Source organism: Carettochelys insculpta, chromosome 9, assembly GCF_033958435.1.
Source record: "Carettochelys insculpta isolate YL-2023 chromosome 9, ASM3395843v1, whole genome shotgun sequence".
Classification (NCBI taxonomy): Eukaryota; Metazoa; Chordata; order Testudines; family Carettochelyidae; genus Carettochelys; species Carettochelys insculpta.
In genome coordinates this window covers 47,749,531-47,761,734 of record NC_134145.1, presented here as the reverse complement: position 1 = coordinate 47,761,734, position 12,204 = coordinate 47,749,531, and the positions used below count along the sequence as shown (strand labels likewise).

Here is a 12,204-nt window from a genome sequence, read left to right as displayed (position 1 = left end):
TGGGCCCTAAGGGACTAACTGGAGGGTCCTAGGACCTGCCACAGGGCTAAAAGAGGTGGGCTTGCTCCTGGACCAGCACCAAGGTACAGACCCTGTTGTACCCATGGAGTGAAGAGAAGACCCTCCTCAACCCCAGAGCCCACAATGACAGCTGGAGAGCTGGGACAGAACCCACCACCTGCCTCCACTGCACACAATACTTCTTCTCCACATATGCCCATCAACACCCTGGGACCCAGCCCCTGCCAGACCTAGAGACAGAGATGAGGTCTGAGGCAAGCAGCAGCACCCTCATCATGACCCTACAGTTGGTCTTCACCAGACAGGCCAGACAGGCCACCACCTGTCTTCAGAGCTGGGTAAGTTTCCTCTGGTAAGTACACAGTGTATCACACACCCTAGGACATGGGAGGTGGGCAAAGATGGCGTGTCCTGCAAGCATCAAGGATACGGGGACCTGTACTGTGAGTTTGTATTATTCTGACTGGTCCAATAGTAACAGAGAGGGAGCTATCTTAGTCTGTATTCTAACAAAACTGTATTCTAACAAAAGCAGTCATCTAGCACTTTAAAGAGCAACACAATAATTTATTAGGTGAGGAGCTTTGGTGCGACAGACCCACTTCTTCAGATCTCACTGGTCCAGATCTGATCAGCTCAGCTTTCAAGGGGCTATCCCTGGAAATGAGCTAGCCCCTCATGGCAGATGGCACTTCGGCTATTAGCTGGTCCAGATCTGGTCAGCTCAGCTTTCAAAAAGGAGCTAAAATATCAGCTTCAGAGAGCAAACAAATTAATGTACATGAGAGTGGAAATCAGTGGCCTCAAGGAGGAATTGGATCATCCACAGAATTTAGATAAGATCTGACACAATGATGCCATTTTATTTTTAAACTGAGAATTCCAGAATAAAATAAAGAAATCTTTCAGTCAGATCATTCTCTGATATTGCAGCTTATTTACCTCTTTTCTTACACTTAGGATATTCCAGTTTCCCTTGAACACACTCTACTCTAAATGCAGAAGATGTTGGATCCCTCACATATCCATTATTACACTCAAGTTCAACCAAGTCTCCACCTTGCACATATATTTTTGTCTTTGAGGTCCATTTCAGATGAATATTGCGTTTTGCCATTTCTTCTGGGGATGTTATACATGGCTCTAGAAACAAAAAAACATAGTTTCAGCACACACATGTGAGTCTCTCACTGATCATTTGACTCACTAATTGTATTGAGACAGACCCGGTGCCTTCATGTTCTACATAGCTAAATAAAGCAGGGCAATATTTTTAGGATACATTTGAAATGCAAATGAGAGATGGTTAGGTTGAGAGAGCAAGAAGATGTTCTAGAGAAGAAGGCTTTCATATTAACTGGAAGCATACTGTGGAAAGGCACAGAGAGGAGACTGAACAGAGAGACAGATGGCCTTAGAATCTATTTTACCATACGTCTACATGTGAAGCCTACTTCGAAGTAGCTTATTTCGATATAGTGACATTGAAATAGGCTATTTCGATGAATAACGTCTACACGTCCTCCAGGGCTGGCAACATCAAAATAGGCGCAGCGAGGGAACGTCTACATGCCAAAGTAGCACACATCGAAATAAGGGTGCCAGGCACAGCTGCAGACAGGGTCACAGGGCGGACTCAACAGCAAGCCGCTCCCTTAAAGGGCCCTTACCAGACACAGTTGCACTAAACAACACAAGATCCACAGAGCCGACAACTGGTTGCAGACCCTGTGCATGCAGCATGGATCCCCAGCTGCGGCAGCAGCAGCCAGAAGCCCTGGGCTAAGGGCTGCTACACACGATGACCATAGAGCCCCGCAGGGGCTGGAGAGAGGGCGTCTCTCAACCCCTCAGCTGATGGCCGCCATGGCGGACCCCGCAATTTCGATGTTGCGGGACACACAACGACTACACGGTCCCTACTTCGACGTTGAATGTCGAAGTAGGGCGCTATTCCTATCCCCTCATGGGGTTAGCGGCTTCGACGTCTCGCCGCCTAACGTCGATGTTAACTTCGAAGTAGTGTGCACGTGTAGACACGGCTCATATGGCCTCTTTGTGCCATTCAGCTGACACAAGTGGATCAGAACTCAGGCATAGCAGGCCAAGAGATTAGCATACTTGGAGAAGGCTACCAAAGGCATGGCCAGAAAGCTGACACACTGGCAGTCAATCTTCTGGGGTTTGATTAAGAGCATTTAACGGAGCCATTCTAACTGACTGATCACGGCACCACCGTCAACCCCCAGTACTCCTCACAGCCATGAGGAGTAAGAAAAGTGTCTGAGAGAGTTTCTTCCATCAACCTCCCACTGTGGGGGCTGACAGCAAACATTGATTTAAAGAACAATTGCAGCTACTCAATTCTCATAACTGGAGTTGGGTAGTTTACATTCATTTTTTATTCCTTGTGCATATCTGGCCTATTCGATCATGTAAATCTCACAGATGAGTCTCCCTATTGTTGTCCCTCCCCAGCGCTTGGGTGGTTGATAGGGCACAAGTGAAAAGGCACATGACAGACTAGTAGTGAGCTATGAAGCCACGTCCAGAATACACAGGCCTGCTACATAATCAGTTCATTGTAAATTGAACCCCCACCTCCCCTCACACACATGCATGCACACACACCATTGGGGATCACTGTATCACCATGCACTCCAGCCACCCCTTATTCCTCACTCTGAGCATGAGGAGGTTGGACAAAGGGTGGTGTCGAGAAGACTACGTAGGTTTTATGCCAATTAAAGTTGTCCCTGTGCAAAAACAGAATCACAAGCTGGTCATGCCAGCATCATGATTACACCTACTACTTAAAAGCTATGACTGATATTCCTCATGCTTTTCCATACCCTGTTGAATTGTATTTCACAGCATCTGCCATATTTGAAATCTTTTCTACTTGTAGTATATTTGAATATATCTTTTCACTTCTTTTGAATGCTGTTTCAGATTCTAACTAAGATATATTTTGGCAGAGTATTCTAAATAGCTGTCATGGTATGGACATTTGCCATTTTCCAATATTTTCTTTTTGAAATATCTGCACTGATTTTCTCATAAAGAATGTGAGATTTCCTTCCACATATCTGGTGCAAATCAGGAATAACTTCATTTATACTGATGGAATTATTCTGATATTACAACAGTGTAGCTGATTTCTGACTTGAGCCATAATATGAAAAATATCACAACTGTATAACTTATGACAATTCTTTTTAGTATCATGGATTATTTGTACCTACCTAAGCAAACTGGCGGGTCTGTCCATTGGCCAGATTCACAGATGACAATTGCGGAACCCTGCATTCTATGAAAATGTTGGCATTTGTATTCCAGTCTTGAACCTGACACATATTCTTCCTTTGGAAAGACCAAGATATCTCCTCCATCAATAACAGGTGGGCGACCACATTTTCCAGCAGCCTCTGAAATTAAGTAGAGATACAAAAATATGTACATCAGTGACTATTTATAATAAATGCCATAAGATCACAAATATTACAAAACAGAAGGCCTACCCTGCAGCCAGAGCCCGAGGAGGAGGAGCAGCACCCTGGGACCCAAGCCCTGCAGGAACCAGAGACAAAGATGGGGTCTGAGGCAAGCAGCGGCACCCTCATCATCACCCTGCAGTTGGTCTCCACCAGACAGGCCATCACCTGTCTTCAGAGCTGGGTGAGGTTCCTCTAGTAAGTACCCAGTGCACCACACACCCTGGGGCATGGAAGGTGGGCACAGATAGGGTGTTCTTCAAGCATCACCAGGCTAGCTCAGGTGGGACCTCATGCTGTGGTACAAGCACATGGAACCACAGGCAAGGTACAGTGTCCCACCTGGTCCCTGCAGGCAGCCCCTAGGCATGGGTGACAGCATGCTACAGACTCAATGGAGGCTGGATGACCCACAGACCCCAGGGCTGTGGCAGGGGGAGCTGCCAGAACCTGCCATGCCTGTAAGGCAGATCGCCAGAAGGGAGCTGGCCTGACCCCAGACATACCAAGAATGGCGGTCCTGGCATGTAGGCATGACAGCAGGCGTGAGGCAGCACCCAGTCCTGTGGACACCACTGTGAGCTCCATGTGTGTGGGGGGCACAGGGGAGGCTGGGAAGGGCCAAGCCTCTCCTGGATCACCTGCCCCCCACCTGGTTTGTGTCTTGAAAACACCTGGTTTTTAACTCCATTTTTTCCATCTCACAGAAAAATAAGACAGAATATTTTAACTATTGGCTGAATACTCAGGCCAAACGTGGTAAGTCAAAGATAGGCAAATGAAATTGGAATGGAAGATGTCCAGTCACCCAACTTTAGTAAAATGCCTTTGCAGTCTTAGTTGTACTTCACTATTGAAAATAAATACTGTACCATCTGCAAATTTTGCCAAGTCACTGTTTACTTTTTTTTTTTCAGATAGGGTGTTGAACAGCTCTGTCAGGAGCACCATTTCCTTCTCTCAATTCTTGGTAAGATTGGTTCTAGGAGTAAGGGGATTTTGAAGTGTGCAGGATCCTTTCAAAAAGGACCCCATGTAGACAAGCCACACACGATCAAAAGCAGCACTTTCAAAGTGCCACAACTATCACCATATTCATTGCAGCGCCTCATTAGCATATCCTGAAGTGTCTCATCAGCATCTTCCTTTCAAAAGGTGGGGGTGCTAATCTAGACACAGTCTTTGTCTTCCCTATTTAGATTGCAAGTAGTTTAGGTCAGGAAAAAGGATTTTCGGCAAGTTGGTATGGCACCCATCACAATGGTGGTTTTGTAGTTCTTAAACCTGAAGTTCCTCCATAAAAATTAAGAAATATTTTTGGCCCAGTGATTCACCAGATATTGGTGATTGCTTACCTGGTCTCTTGCAATTAGGATATTCCAAATGTCCTTCCACACACTGTACTCTAAATGCAGAAGATGTTGGATTCCTCACATATCCATTTTTACACTCAAATTCAACAAACTCACTGCTTTCTAATTGCATTATTGTTTTTGAGGTCCATTTCAGACCGATATTGTTTTTCTCCATTTCTTCTGGGGAAGTGACGCATAATTCTGGAAAGAGACATGTATAATTGTAGCATGTCCATATGGATGTATAATTGGAAATATAACTGCATTGAGATAGAACCTGTTTACCTACTCTCTTGCAATTAGGATATTCCAATTTCCCTTCCACACACTGGACTCTAAATGCAGAAGATGTTGGATTCCTCACATATCCATTTTTACACTCAAATTCAACAAACTCTCCGCTTTCTAACTGCATTCTTGTTTTTGAGGTCCATCTCAGACCAATATTGTTTTTCTCCATTTCTTCTGGGGCAGTGATGCATAATTCTGGAAAGAGAAATGTAGAATTTTAGTACATGTATATGGACATATCATTTGCAATTTGATCACTAACTACACCGAGACATACCCTGGATCCTAATGATTTATTTAGCCAACAAAAACAGGGAAATATTCTTGCAAAATATGTGATGAGAAAAGGGAAGATGGGAAGTAAGTGAAGAAGAAGGCTTTTGAAATAACTGGGGTGTCACTATGGGCAGGGGCAGAGAAGAGACAGGGACTAGGTGAATCAATAGTCAGTCAGATCTGATTTAAAAATCTGCCTTTTTGTGTCACTCAGCAAGGCTGCATCTAGATTCAGACTGGCTGCTGGCACCATGATGCAAAAGAAGGTTCATAAAAATGCAAATAGTCACTCATTTGCACATTCACAAAGTTCATTTGCATATTTTCAGCAGACATAGACGTGGTCTTATTGACAAAAACCCCTCTGTTGCCAGCTCCTTATCCCTGAAAAATATCAGAGACAAGGGACTTGGTGACAGAGGGGGGTTTTGCTGGCAGAACTACATCGAAACTGCTTGTTTTCTGCTGAGAGTATGCAAATAACCTGTGTGAATATGGAAGTGAGAAGCCATTTGCAATTTCTTAACCCCTGATTTGGATCATGCTGCCAACAATTGGACTAATGTAAATGGGCCCAAACTTAAGTCATAATCAGCCAATGGATTACTCTACATGTGGAAAGGTGCTTCGTGCTTCATGAGAAGGAACTGAGGGCAATTAGCTCATACAGTGCTAGTTAACATGGGACTGCACAGGATCTACATTTATGCTGAACAGACACGATTATGTGAGCTCTCTGATCAAAGGAGCAAGAGAGGCAAGTGCACGTGTGGTGGAGCCCCGGTTGGGACACTGTTAGGAGAAGAACAAGAGGAAATCCAACTGATGGAAGCTTTCAAAACAACAGTAATCTACACTAGAAGCATCTCTCGAGAGAAGTTAATGTCAGAAAAGATATTCCAACAAAATTTGTGTCAACAGATCCTGTCTACACATGAAAGCGGATCAATTTTTGATCAGCTCATGCCGCAAAAGAGCCCTCGCCCCACCCCAGAACGTCTACACAGCTTTTTTGTTGACAGTTTCTGTCTACAAAATGCTTTTTGTGTGTAAACACACCAGGACTTTTGTCTATGAAACCTCAATTTTGTCTGCAAAACTCTGTAGTGTAGACATAGCTGTAGTGCGTAAAAGAACAATTTGACCACGGTTGGACCCAGATGAGCACAGGGAGACCCCCTACAAGTCATTCTATTTTATAGTTCGGCCTCTCTGCATTATTCAGTCGATACAAGGTGTTGCCTAGGCTTTGAGTTCAAGATAACCAGGACCTGTACTGTGGCCTTGTATTACTCTGACCGGTCCAATAGTAACAGAGAGGGAGCTATCTTAGTCTGTATTCTAACAAAACAAAAAAAGCAGTCATAAAGCACTTTAAAGAGTAACACAATAATTTATTAGGTGAGGACTTTGCTGAGACAGACCCACTCCTTCAGATCTCACTGGTCCAGATCTGATCAGCTCAGCTTTCAAGGGCTATCCCTGGAAATGAGCTAGCCCCTCATGGCAGATGGCACTTAGGCTATTAGCTGTGACCAATGTTCCAAGTACACTGTATGCTTGTGCGGCCACTCCTGAGAGATTCAAAAGACGATGGCTGATTAGCAGGGTGTCCACAGACCGTTAGTTGTTTTGACTGGTAGTGCACACCAAGTGCACATGCCTCAGTGTACATAACAATCTGGACATCGATGGAAAATTATCCACACATGAATGGAAAAATTGGAGGGAATATTGGAAGTGGAGTTAATGGTGCAGTGCCCAGGAAAAGGCAATTCAGAAGCCAAGCCCAGCTGTGTCTCACACAAGCACACCTTCAAGACTATTGTACAGCCCTGGTCCTTAGGCATGGATCAACACAGGAGCTAGGGATAAATTGGTGCAGCTACCTGTGACTGAGTCACAAGCTACCAGAAATCCAGTGAATAGCAAGAGAAGACCTTTGGCCCTGAGGAAAAGAAGTGAGATTATTTTCTGGACAACGTGCAGAATGTGAAGGCAGACTTAGACTTCTGAGCAGAGATGGTTCTGCCCATTGTTTGTTCATTCCGCATTCAGAGAAACAAGACTTGGTGTACATTCTTTGTAATTGAAAAAAGCTGCTTCATAGTAAACCCAACTCTATTCCCAATTTTTCTTCGTAATAAAAAAATCAAGATTGAAGACCCTGAATAATGGCTAACCACTCCAGCCAAGATGGGGAACAGCAAAGATGGACAAAGAAGTTCAAACGATCTGAAAATGGAGGTAGAGACTTCAAGATAGAAATTAAAGAAAAAGCTGGTAGTTACCAAAAAAAGGTATGAGACAGGACTTGCCATCTGAGATAAACATTTGTTGGGGCAGGAACAAGAAAGTCTCTAGTGAAGTCTAGTGAAGTCTCTAGTCTTCACAGTGAAGAAAGGCCAGGAAGATAAAGTACGTGACAAGCAAACTGCTCCTCATGGATAGAGGGTTTCACAGGAACTCAAGATCAGGAAAGATTTCCCGACAAGAATTTTCTTAACAGTGATAAGCTCCAATAAGGACTGAAGGAGCTAAAATATCAGCTTCAGAGGGCAAACAAATTAATGTATATGAGAGTGGAAATCAGCAGCCTCAAGGAGGATTTGGATCATCCACAGAATTTAGGTTAGACAAGAAAATTTACAAAATTATTCTACTTTACTGGTAATATAAAGAGGACCAGATGTCAGAAGGCAATCATATCAATTCAGGTAGTAAAGGGATTGTTTTGCATGATAGCTTCATCTCTTTGACTTTCTCTGTTCTATTTAGATAGCAGGCGATCAGGCACAGGAGCTTTGCTTTTTCACGTGTTTCTCTTGCATCTGACACAATGATGCAATTTTATTTTTAAACTGAGAATTCCAGAATAAAATGAAGAAATCTTTCAGTCAAATGATTCTCTGATATTGTAGCTTACTTACCTCTTCTCTTACACTTAGGATATTCCAGTTTTCCTTGAACACACTCTACTCTAAATGCAGAAGATGTTGGATCCCTCACATATCCATTATTACACTCAAGTTCAACCAAGTCTCCACTTTGCATATAAATTTTTGTTTCTGAGGTCCATTTCAGATGAATATTGCGTTTTGCCATTTCTTCTGGGGATGTTATACATGGCTCTAGAAACAAAAAAACATATTTCAGTGTGCACATGTGACTGTCTCACTGAACATTTGATTCACTAATTTTATTGAGACAGACCCAGTGCCTTCCTGTTTTACACAGCTAAATAAAGCAGGGCAATATTTTTAGGGAACATTTGAAATGAAAACAAGAGATGGTAAGGTTGAGAGAGCAAGAAGATGCTCTAGAGAAGAAGGCTTTCATATTAACTGGAAGCATACTGTGGAAAGGCACAGAGAGGAGACTGAACAGAGAGAGATAGCATTAGAATCTATTTTACCATATAACCTCTTTGTGCCATTCAGCTTATGCAAGTGGATCAGAACCTAGGCATAGCTGGCCAACACATTAGCATACTTGGAGAAGGCTACCAAGAGCACAAACAGAAAGTTGAAACACTGGCAGCCAATCTTCTGGAGCTGATTACGATCACTTAATGGGGCTGGCAGCAAAAACTGGAGTTGTGTATTTTATATTCATTTTTTATTCCTTGTACATATCTGGCCTATTCGATCATGTACATTCACTTATCTGTCTCCCTATTGTCGTCCCTCTCCAACTTTGGGTAGTTGATACAGCACAAGAGAAAAGGCACATGACAGACTAGTCATGAGCTGTGAAGGCAGGTCCAGAATACACAGGCCTGCTACATGATCAGTTCCTTGTAAATTCAACCCCACCACCACCACCACACGCACACACACACCATTGGGGATCGCTGTATCACCATCTATTCCAGCCACTCCTTACCCCTCACTCTAAGCATGAGGAGGTTGGACGAAGGGTGGTGTTGAGCTGACTACGTAGGTTTTCTGCCAATTACAGTTGTCCCTGTGCAAAAACAGATTCACCTGCTGGTCATGCCAGCATCCTGACTACACCTAGTACTTAAAAACTATGACTGATATTCCTCATGCTTTTCCATATCTTGTTGAATTGTATTTCACAGCATCTGCCGTATTTGAAATCTTTTCTACTCGTAGTATATTTGAATATATCTTTTCACTTCTTTTGAATGCTGTTTCAGATTCTAACTAAGATATATTTTGGCAGAGTATTCTAAATACCTATCGTGGTATGGACGCTTGCCATTTTCTAATCTTTTCGTTTTGGAATATCTACACTAATTTCCTAATAAAGAACGTGAGATTTCCTTGCACATATCTGGTGCAAATCAGGAATAACTTCATTTACGTTGTTGGAATTACTCTGGTACTACATCAGTGTAATTGATTTCTGACTTGAGCCATAATATGAAAAATATCACAACTGTATAAGTTATGACAATTCTTTTTAGTATCATGGATTATTTGTACCTACCTAAGCAAACTGGTGGGTCTGTCCATTGGCCAGACTCACAGATGACAATTGCGGAACCCTGCATTCTACGAAAACGTTGGCATTTGTATTCCAGTCTTGAACCTGATACATATTCTTCCTTTGGAAAGACCAAGATATCTCCTCCATCAATAACGGGTGGGCGACCACATTTTCCCACAGCCTCTGAAATTAAGTATCGATATAAAAATATGCACATCAGTGACTATTTATATTATATGCTATAAGATCACAAATGTTACAGAAGAGTGCTTTCATTGTGCTGTGTTTGACCAGAAAACATCGCAAGGAAAAGTGAAAAAGCATTCTATTCATATTGGAATTGACCAGAAAATGCTGTGTTATAGCTTTAAAGTTGACACTGCATTATACTTCTCATTAACAACTAACGGTAGAAACCAATGGTAAGACTTTCTCTAGACCTGATTCTGGGTTGCTTTTGAAATTAGTTAATTCTTTGGGTCAGTCATCCCTGCCTGACTAATATCACCATTGTGCCTTGAGCAATGACTAGCATGGAAACAGAAAGTAAGAGGCCTTGACCCAACTGCTGCTTCATGGGTAGAACTGAAAAGTGCCTCCATGGGCAGCACCTACTTTCTCCATGACCATCTTTCCATGCATGGTATTGGATGCACACTGCATTTACCCCATAGTGTTGTGAATTTTGGAATTATCATGGTATCTGCTTATTGAAAGACTGAGGGTAAAATAACGATAAGAGAACACAGGCTAAAGAAAAGTTTGGATAAGCGAAGGAGTGAAATCTGAGACAAAGAATAACAATAAAGATGTAAATGAGTGTGAATTGAACAAGAAAGACATACCAAAGTAAAGGACAGCTACTAAAAAAAATTTGGCTCTCAAAATTCAGGATTCTGTGTTTGTATTAAGAGTTCTCATTTTTCCACTGACAATAATGTTTTACTAGATTTAGAAATGTACTGTTTACACGTTTTTCCTGAAGTTGTAGAAGGTTCAGTCATTACTAAGATTTTTGTAAACTTGTACACGTCTAAATTATTATTACATAACTGAGTTATTTTATTTTCTCTAGAACATGCATGTCAACCCTTTTGCATACAACTGCCATTAAGATGTTGTACCTCTGAATGCTATATTTTATTTAAAATTGCACTAAATGAATATAAACATGTTATCTTTATGAGGAAAAGGCCAGAAAGCTTCACTCAGTTGCAGTGCTTCCAGAAGGACAAAATGAATCAAAAATAACTTCAATCTGTTTTCACAATGGCTGCCACCACCAAATATGCATATATTAAAAATGAGACACATGGCACAAGGAAGCAAAAAGTGGGGCATGGGATCATATCAAAAATCCCATAATGAGTTAAACTACAGCTTTTTAATGATTAACATCTCTTGAATATCCTGGAAATGGAGGATGAAAAGCAGCCGTAAAGTCAGAAGAAAAGCTGTCATAGGGCCAGAAAGCCATGAATTTTCTACACAACCTAATGCTCCTTAGTTAACATGAAAAAGTTGGATACTAAGTATGTGATTAGGCTACCTTGGCTGTATCAGCCCAGAATTTTAGGAAAGAGCTGTATGCCTGTAGCAGTTTCCTCACTGCTTCCAGAATTTCCTGTCCTCCCAGAAAGAGAAAGAATGAAGTCTCTGGACAGCCTTTCAGTCCAGTAGCAACAGTCCCATTCAGGAATGGCTAGGCAGACTGAGGCGGACATCAGCATCTTGGTTATCGTACATAAGACAATTTCCATGGAAAGAGAGAACAGGAAAGCTTCAGTCAACTGGGAACACGTTAATGATGAATTGCATGAAGGACAAAAGGAACTAAAACATCAGCTTCAGTGGAATATCAAAGGGATGTAGACCACACCAGAAATCTGCAGCCCAGGTGAGAAATTGTATTCCTGAAAGGATTTGAGTAAGACCAGATATTTGAGACTCTTTTTACCACATTTATAGCCCACGGAGATGAGAAAGTGATTGCCATTAGTTAAATAATACCCTGCTCACTTTGTTCATGAGCTATATCATTTTTGTCTTGTCCATTGAGATCACAAGCTAGCTGCTGCAAGAACCAGGATTTCCTATGTGTTTCTACAGTAACTCTCTCAAAAATGTAGAAAAATCCTCCTCTGAGGTGATTTATATGTCCCTGTCCATGGGCTGTGGTGTTTGTGTGACTGTCCTGCATCCTGACCAAATAGCCTTAAAACTAAGCATTTAAATTTATAAAATCTGCTTTGACAGCAGTGGTGACATGTTTCCCTATCAGACCGCATTAAAATTAAATAAACAGCAGAAAA

At 42.1% G+C, this 12,204-nt stretch overlaps 1 protein-coding gene across 1 annotated transcript; it reads right to left on the bottom strand.

Annotated features, from left to right (window-relative positions):
* Positions 1 to 322: 322 nt before the first annotated feature.
* LOC142017490 (complement factor H-related protein 2-like) lies at positions 323 to 9,923 on the bottom strand. The gene is made up of 6 exons (XM_075002394.1): positions 9,893 to 9,923; positions 8,368 to 8,568; positions 5,156 to 5,356; positions 4,871 to 5,071; positions 3,267 to 3,449; positions 323 to 1,164 (listed from the first exon to the last, which is right to left on the bottom strand). The coding sequence occupies exons 2-6, from the start codon at positions 8,540 to 8,542 to the stop codon at positions 956 to 958; spliced, it is 969 nt and encodes a 322-aa protein (XP_074858495.1). The 5' UTR covers positions 8,543 to 8,568; positions 9,893 to 9,923; the 3' UTR covers positions 323 to 955.
* Between the last annotated feature and the right edge of the window lie 2,281 nt (positions 9,924 to 12,204).